Consider the following 19,271-nt stretch of genomic DNA (forward strand, 5'->3'; position numbering starts at 1 on the left):
TATCAGGTGTTTAAGCTGCCAGTTTTGGATGTGAAGTTCTAAAGTTCTATTTCTCTGAGAGCTAAAAACTTAAACAAAATTTGCAGGGAGCTGTTCAAGTTAAACTTCTAATATGCATGCATTTTTTGGAATCCTTTAACAAATAAACACAAGAAAATTTCAGATTTTACCTAGTTCATCAGAGTTTTATACATGTAGAGAGTCTCAGGCACTCATTGAGAAACCAGTGTGACCTTGGAAAGCTTGTGGTGGTGCAAAACCCCAAGCAAACCTGTGGGGAGCTCTTGGGTGTACCCTGAGGGACTGGGGTTGCTTAGTAATTTAATAAGCCACTATTTCTAAGATGTGAACATTGATATGTTTTCTTCTACAGAGATGAGATTATGAAAGGAAATATTGAAACAGACAGTTCTTTTTAAGTAAAGGTTTGTTTGTATCAAACTATAAAAGCTTGACAAAGCAGTGCTCTGGAAGGAAAAGGCAGATTAGAGAGGAATTGATTATGATCCTGCTGTTCCATGATAATGCATGTATTAATTTTAATAATATGTCATAATTTTGAAATTTTTATTTCCAGCTAGGAAATAAATTCCAGATATTTAATTACGCCTGCAGTTCTCAGGAATAGATTAGATTATTAGTTCAGTCCTCTGAGCAGGAGACAGTTGGTGTGTTTGGACATTGCCAGCCAATGCTGGCATTTCCATCCATAGAGAGAAAATTGAGGAATACTGGTAAGAGCTGGGGAGTGCTGGGTGGGGATCTGAAGGTTCTCTTAAGCAGCATTTGCTTGAAGTCCTTTGGGACTAGGCTGGTATATATTTGCATTATTTGGTAGACTGAATTCTGCTGTTTACTGATCTTGAATTTAAGTGCACTCAAGAACTGAGACTACAGCTTCTCAAAGAGCAATTACCAAGATTACAGTTCTTTTCAGTGATGGCAGATGGTGTAGCAGGGGCATAGAGAGACAAATTTCATCTTTGGGTTGTTCAGACTGGCTTTAGGGAAAATTCTTGATGGGAGGGTGGTGTGGCATGGGAGCAGATTGTCCAGAGAGGCTGATGAGGCTCAATCATTGGAGGTTTGGCAAGATAAAGTCATGGTTGACCTGATGCTGCAGTGGCAGGAGGCCAGTTTCAGGCAGGTGGTTGGGCTAGATGACCTTTAGATGTTCTTTTCAACCAACGTTTCTTTCATTCTAATAATTTCAATATTATCTCTTGTTAATAAAACCAACATTAAAAATATCCACTGCAGTACATTTGTAGCACCAGGAATAGGATTCATGTGGAATAGGATTAGGTAGATACAGGTCTTGAGTAACTGCATGGCGGAATAAACCTGGTTTTTTTCTTCTTTTGTGTGTTGTTACAGAGTTTAAGGCAGCAGACAGAGCCTGTACTGGGAGATTCTGGAGACAGATGTACTAAAGGAGCAGAGGGTCCTATGACCACCACCTCTCAGAGCCTAGAAGAAATGGCAAGAGAAGAAAGGCAGGAAAACCCATCTGATCTGGTTCACCTGGACATCAGGCAGCTCTCAGACCAAACCCAGCAGGAGGGGAAAGGCAACAGCAGCAGTCTGGGGGCTTTTAATGATGCACCAAAAGACATGGTTAGCCCGGGGGGTGCAAACAGCCCAGCCAGCTTCTGTGAAAGCAAAAACACAGAGATATTGTGTAAAAAGGAAGGAGAGGCGGGGCTAAGATCTGCAGAGGGCTCTGGGACCGTATCAGATGAGGACTGCACTGAGAGCCCGTGTGCAAGTGTAAATGGTGCTGTAAATCTTCCATGCTCTGGAAATACAAATGAAGAAGCTGGAATGACATCGGCTGGAGTTGCTCTGGGTCAGGCTGGCGTGAGCAGCACAGACAGTGCCCATCAGGAAGTGCAAACTGCAGAGGAGCTTGCTGTCAGTGCTTCTGCTGTGGCTGCAGCTTCAGGTGAAGCCCCAGCTCCCTCGGAGGGCCTGGATGTGGCCATGGGCCAGACTGAGTGCAGGAACTGTGCCGGGGCACCTGAGAGGGCTAAGGGCCAGCAGCGGGCAGAGGATGGGCTGGCAGAGCCTGCTGAGAGGACTGAAAGGCTGGAAGAGAAATACCCAGCTAAGGAAGAGTCATCCAGCCCTGCTCAGCCCTTGCTCAGTGGTTTCAATGGCGCTGAGTGTTCGGATGGGGAGGATGCAGATGTGGGAGTGGTACCAGCCTGTGACGGTGCAAATGCAGGTGGTGACATTGGCAGTGGCTCTGTTGACCTTTGCAAGACCAGCAGTAACAAAGAGACTGATGTGGCCTCGTGCACTGCTCAGGTAAATGGTGACTTCACGGAAGGCCAGGGTGATGGCAGTGTCACAGCGAGGCAGGAGGTCACTGCAAGCCCTGCAGATGCACGGCCAGCAGTGAATGGGGTGCAGGTTCCTGCGTGCACATCTGGCTTGGAAGTCCATGGCAGCAGTGAGAGTGGGGGGCAAGAAGCGCTGGTGGAAGCAGGCTGCACAGATGGAAAATCCAGCCAGCCCTCATTGGAAGACACTGTGGAAACTGATGGCCCTGATGCTGAACCTGCAAACGGAGATGTTGGTGGATCTAATGAAAGTGTTGCAGAAGCTGCACATTGCCAGGAGAGTGGTGAGATCGCTGACCATGGGGCTGCAGCCATGGAGAGCAGTGAAAAGGAGGCAGTAGGAACTGATACCACCAGCTGCAGAGATGGAGGAAGCAGAGATTCTGCAGGCGGTGCTCAGGAAGTTGCTGCCTGTGCCCCTTCTGCTGCTCAAGCTGGTGTTAAAGGTGAAATGGGCAACAGCTTCAAACCAGACACTGCTCAGCAGGGTGAACGTGAGGAACGTGAGCCTGCATTGCTCCCTCCAGAGGATGTGAGCGCAGGCCTGGCAGAGAAAGAGCCTGCCCAGGCTGGAGCAGAGAAAGCAGAAAGCACTTCAGAGCAGGAGGGGAGGAGCAGCAAGGTGGAATCTCCCCTACCCAGAGAGGGGCCAGCTGCGAGTCAGGAGGGAGATGCTGCAGTGGCACCTCCCGGGCAGGAGGCAGCTCTGCAAGGTAATGGCCCTGGATCAGCTCCATGTGCCAAGGGCTCAGACTGTGCCGAGGATAATTTAATGGGCACACCCTCTGCAACTCATAATGAGGAATCTAAACAAAACCAGGAAGCGGTGGCGGCGAGGGCAGGCTCGGCAGAGCTCTCCTGGCAGCACGGTGGGGAGCATGGCGGGGTAGCTGCCACCTGGCCTGGGGACCATGCTGGGGATGAGGGCTCCCCGGGGCAGGGCCACTCACAGCAAGCTGAAGGAGGCAAAGCTGAGCCCGAGCAAGAGGCTCATGAGCAGGTTTTGTCAGAGGAACTTCTTGCTGCTGTTGAGAAACCCCCCTCCTGCAGTCTGGAGGGGCCTGTGGTGGGCAGCAGCAGTGTGGATGCTGGGCTGAAAGCGACAGACCAACCCGAAGAAGATTGCAAGGCTGGAGCAGCAGCAGAAGGCACCATGCATGGACCTGCACCAGCACATGAGTCACTGGGTGCAGAGAGTGACCCTTGTCCGAATGCTGGGCTGAACCAAGAACAAGACCCCGCTCAAACCCTTCAACAGATCTGCCCCCACAGCAGCACCCCCGAGTTAAAGGATGCCTCAGAGGTGGGAGCCCTGAGCGACGCCTGTGAGGGTAAGGAGGTGCCAAGGACAGTGACAATAGCCCCTGTTGCAGCATTCACAGAGCAGGAGGACACGGAGAGCGTGCTGCCCCGCGCAGCGCTCCAGCCCATCGCAGAGGAGCCCACGTGTGACAGTGACTCCAGCACCGACACCGTCTGTCCGGCTGGGGACAGTGACACTGCCCTGGCAGGGGCTCAGGGGGAGGGCTTGGCTGAGCCCCATGGAAAGCAAAGCCGAGCTGTACCTGCAGCGCCCTTCTCGCCGTGCTCCTGCCACCTGCAGCCTGTGGAGCCACTGGAAAATGTGGGACTGAAGAGTTTGGTATCGGCTAACGGTGCCTCTTCTCTGGATAAAGTTCCTAAAATGGTGAAAAGTTTTGATGCAGTGGTTTTTGCAGCAGACACACCTTGTTCCTCCAAAGTACCTGCCGCAGAAAAAGCAGGGCTTGAGCCCCAGACTGCAGTGGATGCCAGAGCCAGCCTTAATGGACAAATGGATTGCAGTTCCTCAACAAAGAAGGAGAATGTCAGCCTGGCAGTGCAAGGAGCTGAGCCTGTTGCAGGTAGGAAAAATCAATTGGTATTTTACTTTTTAGGTTTTTCTTTGTAGGCATGTCTCTGTCACGTCATCAGCAAAGAAAGGAAGTAAGAGCTGGATGCTTGTGTTGGAGAGGAAGTGTTTGAGGTTTTTCTTCTGGGAAACAAGAAATTTGTAGTTAGTTACATATAAAAACTTCCAATTCAGATACATGCTGCTTGTCTGGCACTGGATGTAAGAACAGAGCATCATCTCCTATGAATTTGTACAGAGGAATTTCTAGCACGTAAATCCTTGCTGGACAAGAAATGAATGGGCTTGAGCTATTTGGATTACTTTATCTTAAAGTTATAACCTTTCATGTGGGCATGAGGGTTTCTTTCCTTGGTGTTACCCCTTTGCTTTTCCCCTTTATTTTTGCTGGTGTGGAGGCAGTGGGTACAACAGGGCTCTCCTGATTTTCTTTGCTTGTCGAAGTGAGCCAGCTGCCAGTGTCCCTCTGAACTGCCCGAAGCTGCTTCCTAATTGGCAGCATTAGGTCATTTAAAACAGCCACTGAGCCCTTCCCCCGCCGCCTTTTCCGGGCTTCAGAGCTTTTTTGTCAGGCAGAGCAGCTGGTGGTGTTTGCCAGAGCATTTCAGCAGTGCTGGAACTTGGGTGATGAGTTTTACTGGCTGCTGTGGGCTGGGAAGTGGGACTGGCCTTCCCCGTGGATGAGTGGTGATGGGAGAGAGCAGTGGCACTTGCGGGACAGCATAGAAACCTCCACGCAGCAGGAGCTAATGGAAAACATCACCAGGTAACTCCAGGAAGGGAGATAAAGGGGTACATGGAATGAAAAAGAGATGGGTTTGTTGCTCCGGCCTGGGATTTAATGGTGGGTGAATTTGGTGCTGAAGCATGGAGCTGATCTGATCTGTGTACCCCACCTGTTCAGGCAGCTGTTAAATGGAAGCAGCTGAACTTTTTCAGTTGCCATTTTTTCTTTGCTCTGAGAAAATGATACAGTGCCTCTCGCTTTCCAAGCACCTAACAAACAAACAATCAAACAAAGCATTTAAATGATTTAAAGAAAATCTGCCATGATATAAATCATGAAGTTGTGAAGTTACAAAGCTGTTTCACTCAGTTCTAATACTGAGAGCTGTTTCTTCAGTCTAAGTGGAGAATGGGGTGATGGTAGAGAGTTTGTTCTGATATGTGACAGCAGAATAATTGAGAGCAGGAGAAAGGCTTGGAGGGGGGGGGCTGTCAGCGGAGGGTCCGGCAAATCAATTTTTTGTTAAGTTCAGGGTTTTTTGGATGTTTGTGTGTCAAGAGATAACCAGTAAACATGAGTCAAGAGATCACTAGTAAATAAGTAAGATCTAAAAGTGGATTAGAAAGCTGTTTTCAGAAAGAACCTGTTTTAATGCTGTGTTGGTTTGACAGTTCAGTAGATGGGAGTGGCTGTAAGTCAGACTTCTTTTCCTAGGGGCCTCTGGCTCTGCCAGCTCTGTCTGTACAGTGCAGGTCTTTAGCTCTGGTTGGATTCTTGGAGCCATGACACTGTCTAGGTGAGGTTTGAACAGGAAAAGAGACCAGACAGTCCAATAAGATAGTAGGTGAAGTAGGAAAGTATTGTTAAGTCATCATTCTGTATTAGGATATGGAAAGGGGAGGAAAAAAAGGAGGTGATCCTGTTACTGATTTAAAATACATAAGGATTTAGGGCTGCAAGGTCTTGGAATAAAATGGTCTGACCTGTCCTTAAGCAGAAATCGTTTATGTGCATTGAGATGACACATAACAAAACTTAAACTGTAATATTTTCTCTTGAAGTACTTTAGGATTATTTTAAATCAAAATGTTGGGAAAGCCCAAATAAAAAATTGGGTTTAAGCAGAGGCAGGTGGCTGCTATGAATCCAAGCTTGCTATTTGGAATATTTCTGACGCTGATCTCCTATACAGCACCATCTAGAACTCTGATATGGAAGTAATTCAATAGAACTGATTTGTTGTTTATAATTATGGCTGTGTACATTCTTCATGTTGGTGTCTAGCCTTGGGTAGCACGTTTTTTATATGAGTTCAGTGGCAGCCTTCAGTTTTTTTCTGCTGTGCCTGTTCTGGGGATTTTTCCCTGAGGTCTGGCTTTGTACAGAGGATTTTGTATCTGTGCTGGACTTGGACTCGTCACTTCTCAGGATGAGTCACATCTTTTTTTGGTGGAATACAATAAAACCTTCCCAAAGGAAGTGTAGGTCACAAGGCCATTTCTCAGAAACTCGTGTAGTCAGAGGGGTTTATTGTCATGGTAATTTATCAGCAATGTAATCAGCTGATAATTGCTGTTTCCCTTACTCCAGATCATTGAGGTCTTTAATTTTTTTATTTATATTGTGAAGCTGCTCCCAAATATACACCTGTTTATCTCATTGCCTCTGCTTAGTTTCCACCTACCCCCAAAACAAAGACTTCAAAAGGCCAATTTCCTTATCCAGACAGGTATCTAGTGACTGGTCACAACCCTGAGGAAGCTGATGAAGGTAGATCCTGCTTTCCTGAGGCATCTCCTCCTACTGTTGGCTTTAGACTCAGAACTGCATTACAGCTGAGTAATGGGTTCTGCAAGCACATTATCTGCAAGTCAGGCAGGTAGATGCTGCTCATTAAAAAAGAAAGGAGTTAGGTTATGAAATCATACCACTAGCCTGGCTGGGTGAGAAGGGATGCCATGGGTTTGTGCTGACAAAACACCTTGGAGTAGTTGCAGTTTCTTGGCAGAAACTAAACCAAGCAAGGTTAGATTGTGTGGTTGGGGTCTGCCATCTTAAATAACAAATACTGTAATTACTGCTCCTTAGCTGTTCTGCTGGGAGAAATATCTCCTGTAAATCTCAGCATTTCAAGAAAATATTCCTTGACAGAAGAATATCACCTTATGAGTCTTCACCTCATCCTTACTGGTGGCATTTTCCCTATGGAAAAGCTCTTGGGAATGATTAGAATTGCAGCATGAGCAGGTAACAAATGTCACTAACGGTGCCACATTTGCAATAAGAGGCACTACACCCAGAGACCTCTGAGATAGCTTTATAGTTCTTTTCCTTTGGGACATTTCTTAATCAAAATTTAGGAAGAAGTGACAGAGTGAAAAAATTGTCTTGAATGTCATCCCGAGGGCTAAATGTCTTCATCCTCCATTTCTTACCCAGCAGGGTGAGCTTGCTTCTCCCATCCTCAGTGCACAAAATGTTTCTTACTTGCATGTTCTGTCTTTGGATCAGGATCTCAATCATGGTGGCATTGCCATGACCCTGAGCAGATTTCCCAGCAACTGGATCTCACAGAAATTTGTAGCATTATCTCTGATTTTTGAGTCTGCCCACAAATTCATGCAATCGAGGCAAAATCATTGCAAAACCAGATAGTCCCAAAAAACAAGGGTAGACATTAAAGGCAGTGGAAAACCATTAGTTACAATTGTTAGGATGATTTCCCCATGAAAATGGGAGGCTCCTCTTGCTAAATCCCTGTAGGGCTAAACTCACTGCAAGCACACGTCGCCCTTAAGAAGGCGTTGTCATCCATCCAGGGTTTGTTTTCAGTAGAAATGAGAGAGGGAGTGGGATTAGAGGGGAGTTTAGCCCTGACACAGCCACTTTTCATCGGGGTGGCTTTGGTCAAATCACTTCACTGCCCTGAACGTGTCCTGTGTGTCATGAGAGTCCTCAGCTTAGGGATCAAAGAGAATGACGATGTTGACTTCCTGCCAGGGAAAGGTAAGCAGGGGGAACCCCTGGGGAATGGTGACTAATGAAAACTTGGCTGGGCAGAGGAAGCAGCTGGGACATGAAATTTGTACAACTGTGGTGGTGACACCATCACGGGAGCGTGGAGAAGGGGAAAGTCAGCTGGGACTTTGTAAACTCCAGCAGCAAAGGTTTTGCTTTCCTAGTCCAGCAGGGTGATTCTCTCATCCATGAGGCAGTGCTGGTGGGTTGAGTTTTTGCAGCTTGTGATTTCTTTTTTTTTTTTTTTTTTTTTTTTTTTTTTTGCAATGCTTAAAATAGATATTGAGGGCAGACAAGGTTGGTTTCTTGTGTTATCTTTAGGTTATGGTAAGGAGAAAAACAGCAAAAGGTTTGATTGTTTCTGTAGATGAATGGGAGCCCAGAAAATACATGAACAAATACCTGCAGATGTGCTTGACCTCATCTACAGGTTGTCAGGAATTTCACCCTATGTTTGCTGCTATTTCATCGTTTCCTTCAGTCCCAGATGGGATAATTGTTAAAATGAATAGCAAGGAAGCAGTGAAGTCAGCAATGAAACCAGAATTTGGAAATCAGATGGTCTTGTAGGGGTTCAAATGGACTTGTTGAAAGGCCTTGGGGTTGGGTTTTCTTTTCTTTTTTTTTTTTTTTTTGAGGAGGGGACTGGTTTGAGTAAACAAAAAAATGTTAGTAGCAATAAAAGAAGTTTGTTTTTAAATTGCCTTTGTGGATCTTCTGTTTGCACAGGGATGTTGGAAATGAAAACTGAGGACGAGGTGGATTTTCAGAGGCACGGCACAGAGGAAGTGGTGAGTACAGGTGTTGTCACCTTGTCCATTGCTGTGCTTCATAAAGAAATGTCACTGCTGCTGTGACCTGCTGGTTTCCTTTCTGTACCCTCTGCAAAGCTGAACAATGTCCAGTGACATTGCTTTAGCCTTTTAAAGACAACCTGGGCTTTTCTAGCCCTTGCCTTTTCAGCTGATGAATTCAGGCACATTTGTGTTTTCTCAGCCAGTCGCAGATTGAGCCAAGAGGTTCCTCATGGGGCAAGGCTGTACCTTGCACAAGATGTGTGTATGATTTGACAAAAGCCACGTCCTGGAATGCATTTTGAGGTTGGTGATGCTGTGTGGGGCCAGCAGCACCTTCAAGGTCCCTGCACTGCTGCTAGGGTGGTCCTGGAGAGTCTGTCCATCCCTTCTGGTGCTTTGTGTTTCCAGGGAGGTTTTGGCAGAAGGAGCCGTGGCTGTGGTTTATGTTGGTGTGTGCACAGACTCCAGAGTCTAAAAGCATCATGGGCTGGGAGTGTTTGTGCCTTAGCTGGAAGAAAAGTGAATAATGGGGGAAATGTCATATTCCTTATGTCAGTGAAACAATATACAAAGGTCATGCCAGGAATCAGGAAACTATTGAAACTATTGGTATTGTATTTTATTACTTGTGCTTTGCCATATTTTAAGATTGTCTGTGATTTAAAAAAAAAAAGACTGATATTTAGCTTTACATGAACATAATTTTCATTTAAAGCACCACCAGTACAAATCTGCTTTATCAATAGCTGAGGCTTTTTTGGTCTTACCTTCCCTAGATGGACTTATATTTGCTCCTATATTTTATGTGTGATTTCATGTTCCTGAAAAAGTTTTTTATAAATGGCAAATTGATGGCAGCCTTGTGTTGGAGCACGTTGCCTTTGAGCAGCTGTGTTTGTGTCTTCCCTACCATTATGAAGCTGTTAAAAGAGAAAATACTGTTGGGATGAGTTTACAGTGCAGGGTGGAGCTCCAAAAATCTTTGCTCATCATGCAGTAAAGCTCTTTGAGCAGCAGAACAGTCTTGCCAAAGCTTGTAATAAAATCAGGTTTATTATGTTTTTAACAAGTTAAGGCTTAATTTCTGTAGCTGTTTGCTTGGTGAGTTAGCGAGGGACTAGAGAAAATAACTTTCCAAGCCAAAATTTGTGCTGTCTGATATGGAAGTCTTTCATTACTGGAATGTGTGAGTAGAAAGATGCTACTAATTTTTGTTTTTACTGACCCTTTATTAAAGATAAATTTCTTGACCAATACTTCCACATCTGGTAGTGAAGTAAGGAATCTTTAGAAAATCCAATTTAGGACACGACCTTTTACTTTCAAACAAGGAGAAAATGAAAAAAAAAGTATTGAATTTAGCTTCCATTTTGCATGTTTTACTGGCATTTTGGGTTTTGTGTGTGTGCTTTCTTCTCTTCTTCCTCCCACCCTGTCCAACACCTCTTCAGAAATCTGGCTTTTCCGAGGCAGGAATGGGAGTGCCAGGGGAATGGAAAGTTTGCTGCAGGACTGACCGGGTTCCTGTTGCTACGTTCAACAGAAACAAAATAACAACTGCACTATATTAAGGTCATTAAAAAAAAAAAAAAAAAAAAAAAAAAAAAAAAAAAAAAACAACCAAAAAGGAGTGTAAGGCTTATAAATAGAGTTTAATTCACACATGTGGGCTGGGTCGGAGGCGGCCGGTGCAAAGCCACCATCGCGCTTTGTGCCTCTCCTGCCACGTCCTGACTCTGCTTTATTTAGTGCTGCTGCTTTCTGTAGCCAGGAGTCTTCCAGGTGCTCGTTGGCCTCTCATTACAGACCTTTTTGTGGTTAGTAAAGGTGGTTTTCTTAACTTGCTGCAAATAGAAGTGTTGCTGCTTGCCCCTGGTCAGGAGCTGCAGGTATTTTGCAGCCTCACTGGTGCTGTCAGCAGTTTTGGATCGTGGGAATTATTGCTAACTCCTCTTTTATGGGTGAGAAATTTGCACACTGCTTTTCATAAGCACAAGTTACTTTAAGAAAACAGTCTTGTAGTTTAAAAAGTGCATTTTCTTGTGTAGTTCAATCATGCTGAAGGACAGTAGCTTGAGTACTCTGGAGAAAGAAGGGGGAAAACTCTTCTAAGCTGGGTTCTGAAGAATGAAAAACTGTGAAGCATTTTTAGAATTAGCTGGATCTGTGATTCCAGTGTTACGGATGTGAGATCTCACACTTTCTACTATAGTCATTTCAGAAGACTCTTGCACGTGTCATGGAAAAGCTGCTGTTTAAAAAATATTTAGGGAAATAACGGTCTATAGGGTTATAAGCACTGAAGAGACAATAATGGAAAATGTTTTATCCAATTAAAATGAGTTTTTAAATAATCTATTTCTTAAATTCCCAGAATCTTTTCTCAGAATTTGTATCTGTTCAGCTGTAAAACTCAGTAACCAGAATTTCCCAGGCTCCCTGCATGTTGCTTTTCCTGATGGAGACCCTCCTGCTCCTTATCTTCCTGCTTAGTTTGGGAATCGTGAGTAGAGCTGGGACAATCATTTGATGTGATCTATTAAAATGTGACTTCATTGTTTTTAAAATGGAATAATTTTTAACTCTGATGAGAAATTTGGTTTGGCTTCTGCATGCTGCAATATTAAAATAATTTAAAATGGAGCCTGTGGCTGCAGCATCATAAGAGTAAAGCAGCAGTTTTAAATGAACTGTACCTTGATATGCTTCTGTTGTGTTGATCCCAGAAATTGGTTGTGATTCATTATTTGCTGAATCTTTGTCTTCATGTGGCAGGATGGATAATGTTGTGCTGCTGGGTTGTCTGAGCCTGTGACTGACAAGTTGTAGCTGGCTGACCTCAGGACAGAGTTCACTGGGAATAGCCTTCCCATTGCATTTATTAACTGTATTAGTTAGTTCCTATTGAATTGAATGCATCCTATCTTTAGCAAAGGAACTAGTATTTGATTAATGTCTGTGTTTTCAGAAATTGCTGAGAATGAAGCTTAGAAAACTCTTGCACCTGCATCCCTCCACTGATCCAAGTAGTGCAGTTACAATTGATATATCAGCAAGGCCACTTTCTGGGGGGAAACTTGCAATATTTTCAGTCATGATTTGGAAGATGGAGGTATGTTGATAGCACTCAGATGATATCAGGTCAGAAGGGATCGTAGGCACTTGAGAGAACAGGGTCAGGGTTCAGCCTGACCTTAAGAAATTGGAGAGCACATCCAGATAAGAGATAAAAGCAGACAGTGAGTGCTGCATTTGCAAAGGAGAAAGCAAAATGCGCTTTTATCAAGTCAGGTTTAAGCTGGAGCGGGATAGGTTAAAATAAGGCTGAGGATTTGTAGTGGATTACGAATGAACCAACTGCAAGAGCTATTGCAAGAGAGACAAGTCTTGTTTGGAGTTATATTTGAAGGAGTGTCCTCCGTAAGGTGCGGGAGGTGACTTACTCATGTGTGGCACTGTGGAGCCATCATCAGTGCCATCAAATCCAGCTTGGGGTGCCCTGCTCAGAGGAGGACACAGGCAGATTGGAAAGTGTCCAGAAGGGAACAATGAGAAGAGATTAAGAAACGTGAGAAGAGATTGAAAGAACTAAATTTATTCGATGCGGCAAAAAGAAAGCCATTGTGCAATCCAGCAGGCTGCCAACATGTAATAGTGGTTATTAAAGTCCCAGATTTCCATGGCAGTTTAGTTTACTGATTTGCTAATTTGCCAGGATGATTTAGGCTGGATGTTGTGAAAACATCCTGTTACCATCATAAAACTGTTGCAAGACCACCTAGGGAGGCCAGGAAACCTCCTTCCCCGGGAGTTGTTAGAGATAAGAGAGATGATGCTGTCAGGACCAAGCCTCAGATCTGTTGTTGCCCGTTGGTTTTGGTTTGTAGCCCCCATGTTTGTGCTTTGCTGAACAGGGAGAAGAGCAAGGAGCTGCTTGGCCAGAGTCTGGCAGGGTGAGCACAGGAAGGGGACTGGGGCAGCAGGACTGCAGGAGATGAAGGTGGGAAGAAGGGGATGGAAAAGAGCCAATGGGAGAGAGTAGAGACGCACATGGCACGGAGATGAGTGTTGGGATGGACAGTAGGTGTGAAGAATGCAGAGATTTTTCCTTATCCCAGTTGTAATCTCTCATATATCTCTTCCTTGGAGTAATCAGATAAATGGATAAAATTCTGGCCAAGGTGTACAGTGGCACCCACCTTCTGTTGCTGGTGCTGAGGAGCAGAGTCTGGTGCAGTTCCAAACTACTAAACCTTGCTGGTGACCCAAGACAAGGGATTGCTATAGTTCTCCAGGCTCCAATTCATTTTCTTAGGAATACTATTTTAACAAACTGCTCACCCTGAGAACCTGACAAAATTCAGGTTGTCTGTATGCACTGAAGTTCATTTTCTCCATCTGCATGGGTGTGCATATATACATGCCATGGGATGGGAGTTGCAAATCCCTTTTTTCCAAAGGACCTGCAGAATAGCGTAGGAATTTCGTCAACAGCTTGGACAATTTCAGAGCAAGTGGCTGAAGTGTTGGAAACAAATCAGAGCTGGGTCTGGTGGTGGAAAGTGCTGCCTTAACAATAGGCTGTGTTCTCACCCTGCCTCTTTAAAATCACTTGTGTAATCCTCTCTTTGTAAATGTTGCCCTGTAACTACAGTAAACACGGAAAATCCGAGCCAAAAGGGAGCCTGCCCTAAGCCTGGCATTAATGCTGGAGGCTGACACACACTTACCCATCGGGTCAGGCCTTTGGGCTAGTCATCTGCCAAGCCCTTTCTCACACCCACCAGCATCCTGTGTCTGCCCCGGATGCTCAGAGCAGAGCCTTTGAGCTGTGTGAGGAAATTGTGTCAGCTGGACAGCCCTGAGTGAATTCATGGCTGTGCAGGACACATCACCCCGGCTTTCGCCGCCTGCTCTGGCCATCGCCACACAAGCTGCAGGGAGCAAGAATAAAAGCTGGGGGAAGGAAAAGAAAGAGAAATTCAAACCAGGCTGAGCTTCTTGTTTGGTCTTTACCATTACTCATGCCTTGAAGGCATTTATACAACTATTGTGGCAGGTTTTTTTTTGTCCTGCGCTGAATTTCTCCGGGTGCTGCATTTCCGATGCCTTTTTCTCCAGAATGCTGGTAATCCCCAGCTCAAGACAGTAGTTTCCAAGCTCAGTCACAGGATTCACGGATGTTAAGGGGCGAGGCAGGAACGTGGACACGGAGCCAAATCCCAAGCTCAGTGCAGGGATGCTGCTCCCAGCTCTGGCTCGGGGCAGATGAAGGCGCCCGCGCCGCCCCCACCGTGGCCACAGGGCTTGTGCCAGCCCCACTGATCTCTGGAGATGGTGAGTTAATTCTCCTCCCCTTCCCCTTCAGCCACTGTGCTTCAGAGGCAAAGATTGCTGCCTGATACTCTGGTTTTTCATCATCTCCTCATTTTCTCTACCGAAACATCTGGCTCTGCCATCCTCCCAGTCGCAACGAAGTTTATCCCTCTGTTTCTTCACACTCATGGTTGAAGGCATCAAGATCTACCTGCAGTTTCATCTGTAGATGCTGTTGCCTCAAAGGCGGAGTTGTTTGTTTATTCTGGTTTTAGTTTTGAGATGGTTTAGATTGAAGACAACTGTTTAATAACTACAGTTCTGCAAGGCTCACTTACGGCTTGCTTCAGACAAAGGGGTTCACTCATAAATTATTTTGCATCAGTGTATTAAAGTAGCTTTCAGATCCTTTTAAAGATCAGGACTCTGTTATTTTGCAAGTTTGTAAAATACAGACCTAACAGATTTTATGTCCTGGTTCAGAACTTAAAATAGTCCAGGATAGAAAATCCTGGGTTTGGAGCTCTCTTCCAGTGGTTTGATACATTCATTTTCTATGCAGTCATAAAAGTATGGATCCATACTATCCATAAAATAATGGATGTTTAAGACTGTTAGTCTAGCAAAGGAATGCTGGCATTGAATATTTTACCTTATGAAGGAAAATATTGTGCTGTTTCTGAAAGGTCCAATCTCCTTTATTCTATAGGTTCTTTTATTTGGTTAAAATATCTTAAAAGTTTTGTGGTGTAACTGTTGTACAGTAGATATGATTACTGCACATTGAATTCCTGGTCTAAATATAGAGAAAACTAAGAAGATAACGTGGGAGACCAAATGTAGACTTTTGATGGAAGCTGCATTATTATGACAAATGGGTACTTTGCTCTATCAGATCACTGGGTTTTTATCCTTCTGAAGGGACTTACCTGGTTCCCATTCTGATATTTAGGAAGCCAGAGTTGGCCCCCTACAGTGTAGACAGACCGCTGTTTATGCTATTCTGTAGATTACGGGTTTTTGCCATTTATTGGAATTTACACCACTTTGGAGGAAAGCCTTATAAATGCAACAAATAGATTTTTAATTATGTTCCTATACATTTGTTCTGGGTTTTTGTGAGTAGTCATGGGACAGATAGGAGAGATGAACAGGAACTCTTGAGAACTGATGGAGCAGGCTCTAGCAATATCAAGTCATAGCATTTCTGACTTTACCTTCCAGCAAAAGATGAAAAGAATGATAAGTGTAAGAAGATAAAAGTACTGTTGAACTTTTTCCATAGAAACATGGAATCAAAGTGCCTGTCACCTCATGGTCCTTTCACAGATTTCCCTTTTTGTTATTGTGCTCAGCCTTTTCCCACCTATTTTAGGTTGTTTACCTTCCCTTATTATATTATTTTCATGCAAAGGTGGAAACCTGTTGTTTTTCCTGCAGCACCTCAGCTGTTTCTGCTCAGTGTTTGTTTCTCCCTGGTGTCACACACACATCCTGGTGTGGCCCAGGGTGACTCAGCTGTGTTGCAGAATGCTTCTGGGCTCAAACTGCTGTTAAAACATCAGATGAGATAAAAGCTTGGGTGATAACTAAATGTTTGCCTCTTCATGCAGCATCCTTGCACTGAGCAGACTGATGGCTCTCTGGCATGGCAGGGACATCTTTGCAGTTGTACAGGACAGACTGGTGGTGGTGGGAAGGTTTTTAAGCTTGGGGCTGTGAAACAAGAATAGATGGTTAATTTTGCAGTGGATGATTCAAATATCATAGTCCACCCAGAAGGACTGTGTGATTTGGTGTCCAAGAATGTGATATCCAAAATAAAAGTTTGGGAGGGAATGGGTTTGGCTGAGCTGGGGCAGCTGCAGGTCAGAATTAAAATCCCCAGGGTCAGAGCAGTGCCTTGGTGTGTTGTGTTTGGCTGTGGGCAGTCATAGCTGTCCTTGCTGTCATAATTAATGGAAACTTTCAAGAATAGGAAACTTCTGAATTTTGGTAGAAGACTTTAGTCATAAGTTATGCCAAAGAAGAGGTGATGTCTGCAAATGACAAGTATAAAGCATGGACAAGAGTGACATTTTTATTGGGACCCCAGAGCAGGTAGACACAAAGCATAGAAGTTTCTTCTCCATGCTGCTTCTCCTTTCCACTGCTGCTTTGGTTTTTCACTGCTGTGGTCTGTGTTTTGGACTTCTGCTTTGAAATAACCCCAGTAAGGAGGCTGCAACATGAACATAAAATGTTTTGCAATGGTTTAATAAAATATACTTCATCAGCTGTATAGGAATTAGCAGATGGGAGCAAATTCTAAACTAGGCTTTCTTTTCCACTTGATCTTTTGCAGATAATAAAGTTCTTCTTCCACTTCTCTTTCTGCTTCACTTATACATTAAATTTATGCCTAAATAAACATGTACTTGATGTAGCAAACTTTCTGATTTTCTCTTGAGCAGTGGTGAACTTAACTGCTCCCTCCCTTCTTACTTGCTGTGTTTATCATTTTAGTGCCAGTGATGTACTTGGTGAAAATGAAGGCAGTAGCTGTGCCCAGGAGACTAATCCAAAAAAACAGAGCAAATATTTCTGGATTACCTTGTTTGCTTTCTCTTCTGTTTGTGTAGTTTGAATCAGAGGAATTGTTGCTATTCAGTGTTTAACTTGAGTTATGCTGCTCTCCTTTCAGATCTGCAGAAGGTCTGATGGATGGCTTTTGGTTTCCTCAGCCTGATTAGATAGTACTTCTCCCTTAAAGACTTTGCCCTGATCCCATTACAGCCACTTAATAGTAGTTTCTCCTTATTTTTGCACTTAGTTGTTTGGGGGCATATTCTTACTGCATCTTTACCAGTACCACGTGCCTCCCTGTCCTGGAGCATTCCCATCTTCCCCACTGGAGCACCAGTGCTGTGTTTGCAGGTACCTGGGGGCTGGCTCTGGCTGTGCTCTCCCTCCTCATGTGGTGTCCTTCCAGCTGCTGAGATAAGAGGCAGGAACATGAAGCCTCACCCCTGCTTGCTCATTAGTCTGAGCTCTGGTACTGAATCTGCTTAGCATCAAGTGACTTGTTTGTCTTGTGTCTGAGACTGTGCTTACCTCTATTAATCAAAAAAAAAAAAAAAAAAAAAGATCATAATCCTGAACTACTTGACACTGAACTTTTGCTTGGTTTCTTAACACAGCTGGATATACTAAATGCCTGAAAGCTGTTAGGAGGAATATTTCCAAAATACACATTTTCAAAGACTGGAGGTGCAGTTCTCTGAAATGTTGGTTTCAATCTGAGATCATCTTCTCTTCAGGAGTATGAAATCTCTTCTGCCTTTCCAAAATACTGTACTAATTCTTACCAAAAGCATAGAGAGGGATGGGCTGTTAAAATCTGCTGAGATTACAGAAGGATTCCTTGGTAATTTGTTCCACTATTATTTCTTTTTTTAACTCACTGGCCATAACAAGGTGAGGAAACACTTACTGACCTGCTTGCCCAGATGAGTTGTAGCTTCAAATGCCTGCACTCCAGGGTTAAAACAGAGCAGTAATGTGCCTTTTTGAGCCTTTTAAAGAGAATGAAGGTTGCTTACATCATGTCCAGATATTCCCACCTGTAGATAAACCAAGAGAGGCATGATTGTAAAGATTGGGGTCTTACAAAGGGAAGGGGTGAGAGAAATTCCTCCCTGCAGCACAGGCAGAATTGCGTTTTAGGGCATTTTGCAAATTCTGTGTTTTAATGTGCTTTGAGGAGAAATTGAGAGGCAGCTGAAAAAGCTTTTTAGTTCATAGCTGTATATTTGGGGGACAGTGTTTGATTTTTCTTGTCAAGCCTTGTTTATTTCTTCTTTTCTGTCTTTGAGGAAGCTGAGCTTTACTTCGTATGCTATAAACGATGCAAAAAGCACCCAGAAGACTGTAGATGGATCCTCTGCCTTTGTTATAAATCTATGTATATAGACTAAATAAATAGCTTCTTTCTGGGCTTAAAATCCTTGCAGTGCAGCAGACAACAGAAATTTGTGTCTTGGAGTAGCTCCGAGAATTCTTTAATGCTGAAATATCTCCTCTGCTTGCGAACCTGGGGCTCTCCCTCCTCTAGATAAGCAGTTTCTGCTTAAACTGGGTTTTTTTATGATTGTCCTTTTGGGCAGGCATTGGCACAGCTGACAGAGACTCTAGGAGTGCATGGCAGGGAAGTAAGAAGTTTGAAGGTAAGATTTAAATAAGTCCTCTCTGTTAAAAAGAGCAAAGGGAAAGAAAAAAATCTGTGCGTGGGGTATTGGCTTTTTTTGGCTCTTGACAGTTTGAATGTACACTGAAAAAGACTGGAGCTCTTTAAAAGCTTTGTAAGTTGTTTTCTTCTCCTTCAAGAAAAGAGAATTTAGATAGAAACATCTTGTTTCAACTAGCAGCTGAATTAAATGTTGAAAATAGGATATTTTGGTTGAATTTGTTGTTTTGGTTTTTTTTGTTAGGCAGTCATTAGATTCACAGAAAAGTACATTCTGTTTTTTATGCAAGCCTTCCTGTGAGCAGTGCGTGTTCTCTGTCTGGGAAGGAGCACTGTCTGAAGCACCAAATATCTTGTGGCAGCTTGACTCTTAAAATATATTGTGTGTTATCTTTTACAGAGGATGTTGGCAGATGTCTGGATCCCAGCAGTGAAATAGCAGCAGGGGAGGCAAGAGAAACCTGGGGTTTATTGTGGATTGCTGTTGGAGGGGCAAATGGGAGCCAGGAAGATGGGCAGTGGAGGGTGCTTAGTCCCTTGTAGGGGCAGAAAGCAGCAACAGAAGGGGGTATTTTAAGGCAGTATTTAGTGAGATTTCCTTTATTTCTTGTCTTGAGTCTGGTGGGCAAGACCACACTTGGGGGGCATTCATCCTTTTCCCCCAAAGGGGTGGGAATGAGGTGCTGACTGCAGCCGCTAAAGAGAGACCAAAGTCACAAAAGGAACCCAACTTTTCTTTTCTTCCAGTCTTATCAAAATTTTGGCCTAGCCAAAGTTGAGCATAAAATAACACCAGCTGTTGAAAAAAGTCAAAATTGTGTGCCTGTATCAACAGATGTTTGCATAATCCATTGATTTTTAGGTTGGCCCAGCTTAAATATAGTATGAGGGTGAAAGTCAAAAAGGTAAAATCTTACTAGGAGATGTTTCTCTGGTTAGGAGAACTTTATAA

General features: G+C 44.1%; 1 protein-coding gene across 1 annotated transcript in view; it reads left to right on the forward strand.

Annotated features, from left to right (window-relative positions):
* AKAP13 (A-kinase anchoring protein 13) overlaps positions 1-19,271 on the forward strand; it is a 209,482-nt gene that overhangs the window by 107,347 nt on the left and 82,864 nt on the right. Inside the window, exons 9-10 of the mRNA XM_059482575.1 lie at positions 1,378-4,228; positions 8,711-8,772. Of these exons, the coding sequence (XP_059338558.1) occupies positions 1,378-4,228; positions 8,711-8,772 (2,913 nt within the window). The remainder of the gene's footprint in view (positions 1-1,377; positions 4,229-8,710; positions 8,773-19,271) is intronic.

Source organism: Ammospiza nelsoni, chromosome 14 (genome assembly GCF_027579445.1).
Source record: "Ammospiza nelsoni isolate bAmmNel1 chromosome 14, bAmmNel1.pri, whole genome shotgun sequence".
NCBI lineage: Eukaryota > Metazoa > Chordata > Aves > Passeriformes > Passerellidae > Ammospiza > Ammospiza nelsoni.